Source organism: Leuresthes tenuis, unplaced genomic scaffold, assembly GCF_036924035.1.
Source record: "Leuresthes tenuis unplaced genomic scaffold, fLeuTen1.0.hap1 SCAF_24, whole genome shotgun sequence".
Classification (NCBI taxonomy): domain Eukaryota; kingdom Metazoa; phylum Chordata; class Actinopteri; order Atheriniformes; family Atherinopsidae; genus Leuresthes; species Leuresthes tenuis.
Genome location: NW_027325378.1, coordinates 18,357,326 through 18,371,340, shown reverse-complemented (window position 1 = coordinate 18,371,340; position 14,015 = coordinate 18,357,326). Strand labels below are relative to the sequence as shown.

Genomic DNA, 14,015 nt, shown 5'->3' with positions numbered 1-14,015 from the left:
CTGCAGCGACTGGATTCTGCTATATTAGTGCTTGGTTCAGCCTGTACTGTAGTACATTAAATGGGACAGGTGCAATACTAACGATACGGTTTCGATAAACACTGAATGGAGGATTTTCTAATGGGCTGAGGGATATTCTGCCATTTCAACTTGACCTGAGAAATTAGAACTATATGAGCACAAAGAAAAGCTTTGTGGACCATCACAGTGTGGGAACTCACACATTAACGCACAAATTGGCGGTGAAGGACAACAACTGATCACATCTCAACTACATACCCACTCACACCTGACTAAGTATCAGTTAATCTTGGGTGACATAGCTGAGTTATTGGACTGAACTACATGGAATCTACCACCAGATGTCAGTCAGATGCACTGTGTCAACTGAAGCCTCCAATGCTGGGTCTGTTTTCTGTGCAACTTGTTGAAAAGCCCATTAATACAATACAGAGTTGAAGTATATTCAAACACACACACATAAAAAAAGGGTTTTGTATAAAAGTAGTACACAGAAAAACACTGACACATAGTTTTGTTTTGGTTGTGGGGAAGTTTAGGGATGTTGGCATGTACTGCAGATGTAAATGAAATGTCTACATTATCATACCTGAGGTACACAGAGTTCAGTCTGACACTGATACCCTCCAATTCAGTGTTTTGATTTTTGATACTGGAACAATATTTCTTTATTGCTCATATTTGAAACAACAATAGCTCTGTGATGTCCCGTGGAAAGTCTTATACGGCCAAAGCAAGACACTGATTACCTAACATCCATGTTCAGTGTGTCAAAGCTGCCTGCCAGCATTCTATTTATAGCTGAAGTCTCCCTGTCATACATCCAACTCTTTATCAGTGGCAATAAACTTGTTTATCATTACGATTTTACCCACAGAAACTTAAGTTAATCATTTTCCCCAGTGTTTATCGTCACGTGTACTGGATAAGATTACCGATTGAAGCAGTTCACAATTATATTTCTTTCCTTATGTTTGAGTTCTGAACGTCTGTCTCATGGGAGTACCTCCATGTCCAGGAAAATCAAATTTATGTGAAAACTCATTATTTCTACACTTCGAACTGCATACAATCCAGGCAAAGGTAATCATGTTATTGGCTTACTGTCCATGGTGGAGAGGGAATACGGAATATCTTAGTGTTGGCAGTGATTTACAGAGAACAATGAATGTTTTTAAATTCAGTAAACTACAACTGGTAAAATCTGTAAGCAAATAAATGTATTTTCAGCATAAAAGCTCAACGAGTGCTACGCACTTTTTAAACTTTTTCTTCTGTCACAAATACAACCGAGACTGAATAACTCGAATTACTCTAATTTGTACTATAAACGTAGATGTACACGTTCAAAATGTAAAACACCTCAACCTTTATTTACATTGAAATATTTCTTTACCTCGCCTATTGCATTTCCATGGGTGTTCATGTTGCCTTTATCGGACATGGGACGTTATTTTCTGAAGTCATTTTTACAACGACAAGATAACTGAAAATTCGGCGCTGGTGTGTTTCTCTCCTTCTCCGACATTTTATTTATTAATTTTTTTTTCTTGCTCAGGAAATTTATTTTGAAAGGTGTACTAGGACGTGCATTGTCGGAAGTGTATTATCGCGAGCTTGTCAGTGTAAAACTTCAGGCACCTGCTGTTCAGGGAGAAGTCGACGCAACAATCCCTGGCGCGCGCAGACACACGTTCGCAGACACACAGAAACACACCAATCACAAGTTACAGACTGCATCACATGGAAAGAGGAGACGGTTCAACACAGTGGAGGTGGCCGGACTGGGAAAGCTTTAGCGGTTCGACTGTAACGTACAGGGAGGGCGCAGTGTCTGTGGATTAATTTATCTTTTTCCGCTCTGGTCATCAGAATCTTCTCCGCTTCTGGATTTTTTTTGGCAATGTTTAAGGATCCAACGGCAGGTGTGTAAAGTTGGCTTCTTTTTGGCTCAAATTAGTCTGACCATCCTTTAAGTTTACGGGAGACGACTGCGGTCACGCGGGGATGTAGGTATGGATATCTCCCTTTTAAATTCCCTGAGTCAGTTTTTTTCTCTACAAGGCGTACTTTAATCCTGCCTTGCTATAGTTGGTGGAACTGTACTTTGAACATTTTCTACCATGAACACGCAAGTTAAGTGTCTCTGACACTTTTCCAGATTTACTCTTTACGTTCAGCTACGCAGCTCCACGGCGATTTATCCGCGTGGAAAGTTGACATTTGATGACAGAAAACGTTACCTGGTTAATTTTATAGAAGCCGAATGAACTATTAAATCCCAGTAAGCCGACTGTCCAAATGGGAATGTAACTCATGAAATTTTCTTTCGACTTTAAGAGAAAAAAATGACAACACCAGGGGATATTTAATAGAAGTGCCGCCTTCTTATTTACGTGTAGCACCTCATTGTGCTGGCGAATTTAAGTTTAAATCGACGAAGATGTACATTTGGTTTGATAAACCATGTCGTCAAAAATACTTAAATTTCTAGATTATATCAGGAATACTGAGATTTATTCAGCACTACAAATGCTGAATTGAATGAACTCCTGCATGGTTTTTAAACAGTATTTTACACTGTTTTTACAAAATATTTCTACCTCATTTCCTCTCGGAGATCATGTCTATAGTCAATTTTGATAGAAAAGAGAAAAGTCCAACAGTTGACTGTTGTGAACAAATGGCACAGATTACTTAATTTAGGCTTAGATATACAGGAAAACTTAAAAATGATGCAGACTAGTCCATCTGAATCCCACCTGTGTATGTGTCATTGTTGTGAAAGGGTCAATAATGTTGTGATGTTGCAATGACATCATGTATGGATTAAGTGTCTCCTCTCTCCTTGACAGCGCCCTTCCTCCCTGCCGTGGTGCTGTGTTAGGTTTGAGCGCAAACCTGAAAAGAGGGACACCAGGATTTAGGCCCAAGGGCCACAGGACCAAGAAAGCATGCTTGCAGCCATGCTGCGCCAGAGCACCGGTGGAGGATCAGGCGGTGGTGGCGGCGGCAGCGGCGGTGTTGGTGGAACGAAACTCTCTTTGGGTATCTCCCGGCTCTCCAGCTCCAGCATGGGTTCGGGGGGCTCTGCTCGGATCACCAAAAGTGGTTCTGTCAGCTCGGACAACCCACACATAATCGCCTCAGACCCAGACTACATCATGCAGCTGGTCAGCGACGTGCGCAAGTTTGCTGATGTGCTTCTGCAGCTCAAAGAGGTGTTCAACTCCAAAGGTATGTTGGACTATAAATAAAATACACTGATGAAAAGCGGCCGTTTCCACCTCACGTTCAGCATGCTCATATAAACTGACAATAGTTTTCTGAGGTACAGTCGAGCTGTTAAACCCCCAAACGCACGCAGAGCGTCTCCGGCTGTAACCTGTTAATGATTTGTTTCCACAACAGATGACTGCTGTGGATGTGGGCCTTGCAGCGATGTGTGTGCTTCTACGTACAGGCAGAGGGGTCCCGCGTCACTGTGTCTAAGGGAAACAACGGGGGGGGGGGGGTCTCTGGTGCTTAGTTGTCATTTTGTTTGGCTCGTAAACAGGGTCTCGTGCTGTCAAAATCTGAATTTGTGGCAGTGGGGAAGGGAAAGAAAACCGTCGGACGGCCTGAGCGCAGCAAAAAGGGATTTCTAACGGAATGTAGCGGCCGGTCCTCTCTTGTGTACACACAGTGTTGCTTTCACCGCAGTGTACACAGTTCTGTTTCTGTGCAGCCGTTTGTCGCGCTGCGGCCTTGACTGCGCGGTCAGTCAACCTCCCGTATCTCACTCTTACTTTGGTTGTTATCTCTCCCGTAAAGTGGAAAATAACGTACGTCTCTTTCTCTCTAACAAGACATTCTGCAAAAAAAAAAAAAACAGAACATTTTGATCTGTCTTATCAGTGATGTGGTGATTTAAAAAAAAAATTGTGTGTGTGTGTTTGTTGTTTCTTTTAAAGTCTTATATTCAGTAACAACAGCAGCATTCCAGGAGGAAGCTTCACACCCGGATAGAATATAACACTCGCTAAATCCAATAATTGACACGCTGTCTTTAGATGGTGACGAAAGACGCATTTACAAGGAGCTGCTTGTGTAGGTCGTTGTGACACTTCTGCTTTGGTATGCTCGCCGCTGGCTTTTGGATCTGACCCAGGTTTGTTAATCCTCAGACCTGGTGAGGAAACTCCAAAAGAGATAAAGTCAGCGTGCGTGTGGTGCTGCTACCCCCTCCCGCCTCATTAGTACTGTCATGGCTCCCAAGGTTTGAGAAAAGGAATCCCAGCTTCTTCTTTTTTTTTTTTCTTGTCTGGAGAGGTCAGTAAAGGTGCTTGACCTGGCTGGTCAGCATTCGAGAGAGCAGCTCGAGGGACTTTTCAGTGACCTGTCAGCACGCTGCAGATCAAAGCAGTATATCATCATGTGCAAGAGATTCACAGCCTGCAGCTTTATGGCTTTAGTTGAGAAATGTATCTGGAGTATCCAGGGTTTCACATGGTCTCTGCCTGGCTGATGTCAAGTGTAAACAGATACAGTTGCAGTCTCGGTTTGAAGCCTGTTGAATATGATCGGCACACAGCGTGTGAGCACAGGTTCCTGCTATGTTGTGCGCTTGCATAGCTGTCATTCTAGACTTTTTGGCTTTGCTGCTTGTTGTTGGGAAACCAGTTTAGAATCTCTGTCCCCTTCAAACTGTAATTACCACTGACTGCAAGTGGAAACCTTAGATGGGGAAACATCAGTAACTGTCAGTCCCGTCCCCCCCGGTTCTAATGCGACTGCACATAATTTATAGGTCTAGTAAGCACATGCTCCTCTCTACAAATGGAGTCAATGAGATGCCGGCATGTGATTGTAAAGCAGAGTTTCCCCACTGGATGTCTAATTTGGGTTAATTACAGGAAGGGGCAAATCTGGGGGAAACCAGACACATTGCAGCTTAGCGAATAAATCTGCAAAAGACAAAGGCCTGGCGAAAATCTGTGCAAGACTTATACAGGAGCTCAGCGATGACCCGGAATTATTTCCCTTCATGTTCAAACGGGACCGGCATCAAGCGCGGTAAACATGGCCATTAAAAGGAGGCGTAGCTCATGCTACTGATGCCACAGATTAACGTGCATTTACAGTAACTGGTGACCGTCAGCTGTAAACGTCTGAGGCAGCTCAGAGAGCTGAAGAAACTTTGTGGCCGCTGCCTTTTTCCGTGTTTGATTAAGCTGTCGCGACACGCACATTTGATTATTACGTGAATTTGCTTATTTTTCCTCCCATACTTCGGTGATCTGGGTTTTTCTCATATTTTCATCAGAGCCACGCTGGATCGGTGCAGTGAGACGGTTTCTTTCTTTCTTTTTAAGTGCAAACCAATGTCTTAATCTCACCAATCTAGTTTCAAAGCTGTCTGCAATGCTGTCTTCAAATGCAAATTATTAATGGCTTTGCCAATTGGATTCATAGCTGCTGTTTGTTTTGAGTGGGATCTCTTGTTGTCCCCTCGAATTAAGCCGACATTTCTCAACATTTCTCACAACCCGAGCCCCTGACATTTAGCTCCTCTTCGCTCTGACCCAGCAAAGATTTGGTGCTAACGTAACACCAGTTTTGTCAGCAGAGAACCGGTTCTAATGGTGTGTTCCCATTACACGGTACAGTTCAGTGGCTCACTTTTTATGGGCTTTCCATTGTAGGTGCTACCTCGATGGATACTGATGTTGCTGCTTCTATACCATGGCGTGGATACAGTGCAGAGTGCTGATGTTTGCGTCCTCCCATTGATGCTCTCCTTTAGTTTAGGCTGTTTTTGCATGTAACGGTAAATAGTGTATGTTAACCTTGTAATGGCCGACCGACAAATAAAAGAGTCGGCATCATTTGTTGGACATTGTTTGACCCAATTTCAGTCGAGTGGCTTTGGTCATAGAACAAATGGATAAGTAAACTCCACACATACACATTCTGTTTGTTGAATCATAGCAGGACAGACAGTTTGTGCTTGTCATTGTTAAGGTTTAGTGCTTTAGGGATTGTTGGGAGTCGGCGCGTTGTGCAGTGATTGGATGAGCTTTAAATTCCCCTCTAATTTATGGCCATATTGTCTCCGAAGCACGTCACAATAGTTCAGACCTCTCATTACCCTAAAGCCCCACCACCACCGGCCCCCAATTACATAGAGCCAATAGTCCCGACTAATAGTCAACTTAGAGCTCTGTACCCCCTCGCAACAGTGCCTGCATTCACAGTCAGTGATGTGAGACTGACACCCATTGTCCCAGGAGGCATCTCCAGACTAGCATGCTTCTGCTATCTGGCAGCTTTAGCAGAAATGTTTCTTTCCCAAGTCAAGAATAGCTGCAAGCTGCAGGATTGATCCCTTGAGGGTGGGGAGGGAGGCGGTTGAGGGGGGGTTTCTCAGCTTGTGTTTTTGTTTTTCTCGCAATGCATATAATCCTTAAATGGGCAATATTACACAGTGACTCTTCGGTTGTGGTTGAAGTCGGCGGTGCATGACAGAGTTGAGTTTTTTTCCCGCTTGTGCCTGAGAAGGAGCTGTTTTTGTGCTGGACTCCATCACTTCCAGGTCTCTGTTGGGGACATTTTTGAGGATTATTGTGTTGAAGGTTGATCTGAGCAGGGGTCACGGGGGACATTCGGGGACCCGTTGAGCTGTGGAGGTGGTAACTTTTGCGTTTGATGATGATTGGCGCTCCGAATGAGAAGACTATCAAACATTTGGCTTTAGCACGTGTTCCTTCAGCAGCCAAAAGATTTAACAAAGTTTGTTGGTGTCTGTTTCTCAGGTGCTCAGCAGAAGATTGCTGCTCTCGTCACCGTCTATTTCAGGAGTGAGGAGTCTGTTGTTGTTGTTGTTGGGACAGGTGTGTCACCTGTGTTTTTATGCTCCGAGTGCGCCATGCAGAATAATGTCCAATTTCATGTGTCAGCTGCTTCAGAGAGAACTTCAGCTGTAAGCAGCTCAGTCGGGTACGGAGTGTTTGGCAGGAAATCTTTTGAAAGAAATGACATAAGGCCGCTCCGGGTTTCTACCTGTTTACGTATGACCTCCCTGTTGGGACTTGAATTTAACAGCATGTTATTGCCACCACTTTAAATGTAACCGCCATGGAAAGTCGTCCTATGAGGTCACACCCTGAGTTTCTTTTTTTTAACACATTGCTGCAGAACCAACTGCCTGCTTCTTGCTCCACAGTTTTTCATGAAACGCTCTCTGAATGTGAAATCAGCTTGTTGTAAAGCTGTGAATTTTACCATCTGGTATGTCCGTTCTATCAGGTCCAACTCCAGTGGAGCACTTTGCTTCCCATGCTTCTGCTGACCCAAACATTGCAGGGCTCTGCATTCTCTCCAGGAATAATAAGGCACATTACACATGTGTAATAGCTTGGTTTTACCACGACTCCGTCATCATTAGTCACAGATCTAATCTTTCATTGGTAATTGGTGACTCATACCCTCGCTCCTTATGGCAGGTGCATATTTTGTTTCTAGTCATAAGAGTCCTGCGTTAATCTTTCTGGAATTCGTGGGCTCTCTTTTGACAGGCACTGTATGCTTTTTGGTTTTTAATGATTGACTTGTGCCCACTAAGAATGTTCCAAAGGTGTTGTGTAATGTACAGTGACGTACTGCAATGCACCTGACCGCTCGGCGAGTTACTCTTTTTCTAATTCTAGCCACATAAGAAAATGGAACAACTGGTGCCACTTTGCCACTTTGTTGAATTTTGGTTGTGTTTTGGTACCTTTAGCTAGAATATGGCATAATGAGTGCTTTCTCTTCTTTTTGAAATGCAGCTGAATTTTCTGTTCTGACGCAAACGCTTTGTGGGAAAGTCATCTGGTCCGGGTCCTCAGAGAAAGCCTCGATGCTATTTTAGCGAGCCGAATCCTAAATCACCCCTTGTGAAATACCAGCCTAAAATTAGCCCTACTTGGCCTTTTCACAAACCATTCCAGACTTCCATAATGGCTGAAACTATGCTTTGTTTAGACGGTCTATCCCACTGGGTCTGGGATCCTCGGTAAAGCATCTCAAGCTTCTGCTTGGAATCCCAAAAAGTTCCTTTTATGGTTCTTTTTTACAGTTCCCATATTTACAGTCACTGTAAATTGTGCAAGACAACAAGCCTTTGTTGTTGGCTGACAATCCTGTTACCTTCGTGCTCTTAGAGTCTGGCCACAAATGAGATTTTCCAAAGATCTTTCTTTAATCACGCTGTACAATTATCTTGGTAATTAATCTGACTCTCGGGATTTATTACATTAGCTTGATTGCTCTGAGCGATCCTCGTTTTAAAAGCTCAGATAGCGTCTTAGCATTAGCAAATGTACTACGGTTGGGTCTTTGGATGGCCCCCCACCAAAAGATTAAAGTGCAGGGGATTGTGACATATGGCAGGTCCACTTATCCCGTCTGACTGAAGAAGCGAAGTATAGCGCAGCATTATCTGAAAATGCGCACTGTGTAAAATGATGGCATGCTGTGTACAGGTAGTAAAACCATGCTCACGTGTCGAGTTTAATAGCCCCACTGAACCTGAAGATTTGTAAGCTGTTTTCATGTTGGAGCCTAAGGGAGCTCCCTCCCTCTGTGTGTGTGTGTGTGTGTGTGTGTGTGTGTGTGTGTCTTCTTCCTTTCCTCTGGAGAGATTTATGGTTATGGCTGCTGTTTTTGCAGGGGCAAGCTTTGTTCCAGGAGGCTGACGATGTCTGCGGCACACTGAGGTTAAGCTCCAGGATTCCCACACTGCCCATGAGAGGCTACGTATTGTGGGATCCTCGGAGGGGCTGGAAATTGAGCACTTGAGACTTCATGCGTGTTTACATTGAACCTTTTTTTTTTTTCTTTCTTTCTTTGTTTTTCTTTTAAACAAATACTGTAAAGATGACGGCGTCCATTCGTTCTCTCTGCTGGAGCTGGGTGATAATACCAATGTTGTTTGGCATTCGCGCTTTAATTGCTCAGAAGAATTACGATAGATTTATCCAACACCCACTTTGTGCAGTCAGAGGACCTCCCCTTTACCCTGTTGGGTCAATTATTTAACAGAGATGACAAATTTATCCTTAGAATAGGCTTAAGTATCAGCTGAATTTCTACTTGCACCGGATTAAAGGTCAATTGCATTAGGCAAAGAAGCATTTTGACCCTTTATGCACTCCTTAACTGCTTGTGTAGTCCAAAATATACGATCATCCAAGCAGTAGAGAGCCAGAAAGCCGACTTCTCTCTTGGTTTTAGCCTTGTTTGTGAAGTTGATTTATGATTTAGAGCTTCTAAAAGACACAAAAGTGGCTTTTTAAAAAAAAAATTTCCGGTGAAAAATTGAGTCTTAAAGCAAAATTCTGGCAATCAAAGTCACAGTTCTTGCTCTCGTCCCGCTTGTTGATTTTTAACCAGCGGACAAAGTGGATTGATCATGATTTTGTAAAATAAAATAGCTGTTGGAGAGGGCTGTCTGCCAAAGCTGTGTAATAAGTTATTTATGGACTCTCTCTGTGATTTGCCTGTAACTTATTAAAGTTATACACAGAGAGAAGAGATCAGTCAAGAGATTTTGTAAAGAATGATCAGAGGCTGCTGGTGCCAGGCCTGAGCTGCAGTTTGTTAATACCACAGAAATACGGGTGGAGGTTTTCTGCTGTTGCGATTGACCGGGTCGTGTGAGCTGCACGCTGGGTTATGGGCCTTACTTTTCCTGCCACAACCCCAGGGCACGCTCACACGTGACCGGGTCAGCCCCATGCTGGAAGCTTGTTGAGAGACAGCGTAGCTGAAGGCACTGAGGGGTACAGCCGGCCGTTGTTGTTGCCCACAACATTGAGTTTCTGTGTCCAGTGAGGGGAACGCGGACCCATCAAGGGTCTGCACCAAGTAGAAGGATTTGTGGCTTAACGAGGTGACTTGAGTTTTATTCAGTGTCGCAGAGGTGGATGACTTTTTCCCAAGGGCACATTGCCATGGTAACGTGTAGTGGAAGCCTAACCGGTTGTGTTGGAGGTAAGACGTCAGGGCACGCAGAAGCACATCGTATCGACCGATGTTTTTTCTTGGAAGTTAAGGGGTGACGAAGCTTTGATTCGAGGACAGTGAGATCATAATTTTCAGCTGCTGATTTATTATTTGGCAGCATGTGCATGATTTCACTATTTGAAACCACTGCTGCCTGTTCTTGGTTGGGAACAGCTGCGAGCCAGGTTGGTGTGTGTGTGTGTGTGTGTGTGTGCGTGTGTGATCTGACCTGAATAATAAGCCTCAGTAGCTCAAAATAAGCAATAGTTACTTGACTTAACTCCAGTTCTGAGCACACCCGCTGCCCTCTAATAGGCTTTACTTCAGATGGTGCATTGCTAAAAGCCTCATATCTCTACTTTTTTTAGGATTCTAGTTTCCTGTGAGAAATCTATGGATCCGACTCCCTCGTAGTCTGAGCCAAAGAACCCGAGTTAACTTTCCCGAAATGCGAAAAAAAAAGGAAAAAGAAGATTTTGTGCTCGTCTTCCTGTAGCTCCTCAGGTGTTTTTCCTTCATCTTTCCTATTTAGAAAGCGTGTCCCGGGTCTTTCAGCAGCACATGCTCGTGCTTTGATGAAACAGTGCAGCTCCTTGAAGTCCGCTCTCTTTGCTGCAGGAACATTGAATCCACGGGTCTTGTTTCAATTGACCACTATCCTTTTTAAGTACATAAAACACGTTGACAGCCATGAACGTAACTGTGCTTTTTGAAGTTCTGTTTTTGAACGTTCAGTACACAAAGCCCATTCTCTCGGGATCGGGATAATAGTAAAGCTAGATACTATCCTCTTGTTCTCAATGCCATGCTTGGCCCCGGCCTCAGCCCCCTCACCTCACAGCTCTGCCTCTTGACAGGTGTATGAAAAGGGCCCGTTTGTGCACTTGTTGGACAGACCTCCCAACTCTGCCTGCTTTGCACAACTTGCGAATAACTGCAGCCTCTTCGGCCAAATGCCTGAGCCGTTCGGCTGCCAGCTCGAGGTTGCACGGTGGGGGGATTTGAAGTTTCTCTTAAAGAAAGCATAGCTGAGCTGGAATGCCAGCTTTCAGAAGTTTGCATCAACAGTGGGCGGCGGCGGTAATGATGTGTAGGGGGGAATAACTCGAGAGAAAGGTTGCCTGTCTTTCCTCACGGTGACAGACAGCTCCAAAGAGAAACGAAAGAGGGGGAAAACAAATTCTTTGCTCCACACTGAGTTTCTCATTTATATGCAAAGAACTAAAGGAGGAAATATTCGAGGTTAAATATGTCTGGCAAAAAAAGAAAACAGAGCTTGTGTTTACGGGAATTTGAAATCTGTAGTTAAATCTAAGCAGCAGGGATTTTATTTGTGATTTTTTAAATTTTTTTTTATTTATTTTTAAAAAAAATTTATTTGCATTGACTAAATAAAAGTTAACAAGCTTAACAAAGGCAGTTGCTCTCAGAGTGGGAACAAAACCACCCACCACCACCTAGGTGGAAGTTGCTGTGTGAGTTTTTTTTTTTTTTTTTTTTGTGCTTGCAGTCCTGGGAAAAATGGCTCGCCGGGGAATGATTCGGTACGAGCGCAGAGGTCTGGGAAGGCAGAGTTCTCGTGCCTTTTACCAGCTGCATGTAATCTGCTAATCCATAAAGCGAACCGCCGGAGGTCTGTTGACAGAGGTGGGACAGGGCCACTGACCACAGGAAGTATGCTGAAGAGGGTTTTGACCACCCATTGCAGTGACCCTGCTAAGTGTTAAAGGTTAAGTGGACCTTTTTCTCAAGACCACCTTATAGTGCTGCAGATAGTGAATATTTGCGGTTGTGGCGGCCAAAAACAATTGTTAAGGAATGTGGCATTTCACCCGGGCCAATTAGAGAAGATTGCCTTTCAGAGGAAGGTTATTGAGTCATTCAGTGATCGATTATTAGTGCATTATTGGTTGCTGGGCTTTTGAGCAAGACTCAAATCTTAAAGAGCCTTTTGAAGTCTTAAGCTTTTTAGAAGTTTTGATGACTACACAATTTCTTTCTGCTGTAGAGTGCTTGGTGGTTATGTAGTGGGACGGGTAGAAGAAATGCTCAGCTGGGGTCACATGGAGAGGTTTGGATTGACATTAGTCATGGATTTCCCGTCCAGTCTCCTCTGCCAGGAGCTTCTTCTGTTCGATAAGACCTCTGCAGACCAGGTTGTGACGCGTTTAGTGTTTCCACACATGCACCGAGGCGGTACGCACCCTTGGTTTTCTCAAACGTCTGAAGTAAAGATAATGCATTGCTCCCATAGTTTGTAATGCATGACCGAGCATAGCTAGGGTCACAGCAAGAGGAATGTTGCCAAGTCATTTTGTGTTGGGTCCAAGTGGAAGTCCCTAAGGTCAGATGGAGCACATCCAGCATAATTGGCAAAGTCATTGAATTAAAGTGTTGATTTTTCTAAGTTCATGTCCAAAAGTATTCTGCGAGAGAGAAGCGTTGCCATGTTTTGGTGTTGAGGCATCATCTCAACGGTGAATGATCCGGCAATGTTTTCATTATGGATCCCCCTCCACCCCTCGCTCCTGCAGCTCCCATCCCAGCTCCCAAACAAGAGGCTGGAATGTTGGGTTTCCATGACGCTGATGAAGTAAAAACCTGGCAATGTGTCGCCGGAGCCTCTGAGCGGCTCCTGATCTGCGGCCTCCTTCTCATCAGGATCAGAGTCTGATCCCCATGTAGCCTTCATTCACCAGGGCTTATTATGCCAAGGAATGTCTCTCACTCTCTCCTTCTGAAGCAGGGATGTGGGGTGCAGGGGTAAATTTGGGACAAATCCCAAGGGAGAGTACTACCCCCAGATACCAACGCAACCCCCTCCTTCTTCTTTTCTCTGACTCCCATACTCACAGAACTCCTCCTTAGAATCCTCCCACTGCTAGCTATCGCACTTGGACAAAAACACACACACAAACTACAGAACCTCTTTTTTCCGTGAAAAGGGGAGAAGCTGTTGTGATTTATTGTTCCATAAATGCTTCATGTGGCAGGCCTGTGAGGTGACCAGCCCCACTGTTTGCTGTCGGTCTCGGGGACAATGGGACAAAATCTTCGCTCCAAACTTCCAGACTTCCCTGAGAAAAACAGAAATATCTTCCCAGCTGCCCGGTTCTCAGATGACCTCGATCCTACTAGTAGTTTTAGAGACTGAAACACCTTCTGTGATTGAAACTTTTTGGGATAAACGCACCAGCCAGGGCTCCTTTTACAGCCCCCCCCCCCCTCCTCAGTGGGAACGAGTCTTCCTCTCTCTGTGTCGTGCCCAGAATGGCAGTTTAGGGGTTAAATAATCACTCTGTACATTATCCTGTCTCCTGCTGTGCTGGTGGATGCAGCCATAATGTCTTGCTAATTAGGCTCCTTTTTAAGATTTTCCAATAGGCCACACAACTGCCATTGATGACGGAGGCCCACGGAGCTTTGCAAAGGAAGACCCTCTGTCTCGTGGGCATTCATGGTTTAGGCCTGCCCTTAATAAATCCCTAGCTTGCCCAAGCTTGATGCCTTCAGGCCTCAGGATTCAGTTACCGGGCAGATGAATAGGATATTTAGCCTTGTGTGGGGATGATTTAGGCTATTGTGTGTTTGTTATCATTCAAAGGATAATGTCCATAAATGGGATCTAAACTGAGCCAGGCCACTTAAGGGCTTAAGGGTTGAATCGACTCGTTGTAAGCTTTAAAATCATCATGGGTTGGGGTCCCCATATAGGGTTATGGGTGATCAGGTTTTTGGGAAGGCTGGGCTCTCTTAACAAAAAAAAAAAAGGATCAGAGGTTTTCATCAACGGTGAAATGTGGTGTCGGCAAAAAGAGGGTAAAGCATCTGTGCCCAACTACATTTTCTCAGCTTTTGTCAATTTTCAGATGTCAAAACATTCCGTACAGCTCAACCCTTTCATACACTCGCATGCATTGACTGTACAGGAGCACCGGGTCTCAGTTTGATTCGTGGTTGGGCCAGAA

The 14,015-nt window shown here is 44.4% G+C and overlaps 1 protein-coding gene across 3 annotated transcripts in view; it reads left to right on the top strand.

Moving 5' to 3' along the window:
- Positions 1 to 1,680: 1,680 nt before the first annotated feature.
- Positions 1,681 to 14,015, top strand: part of arhgap29a (Rho GTPase activating protein 29a) — a 30,357-nt gene continuing 18,022 nt past the window's right edge. For 2 of the 3 annotated variants that reach the window (XM_072379046.1, XM_072379044.1), the window contains exons 1-2: positions 1,681 to 1,946; positions 2,877 to 3,258. In XM_072379046.1, the coding sequence (XP_072235147.1) occupies positions 2,976 to 3,258 (283 nt within the window). In that variant the 5' untranslated portion in view covers positions 1,681 to 1,946; positions 2,877 to 2,975. Of the gene's footprint in view, positions 2,035 to 2,876; positions 3,259 to 14,015 lie in introns of all 3 variants that reach the window. The other variant, XM_072379045.1, reaches the window with a different exon arrangement.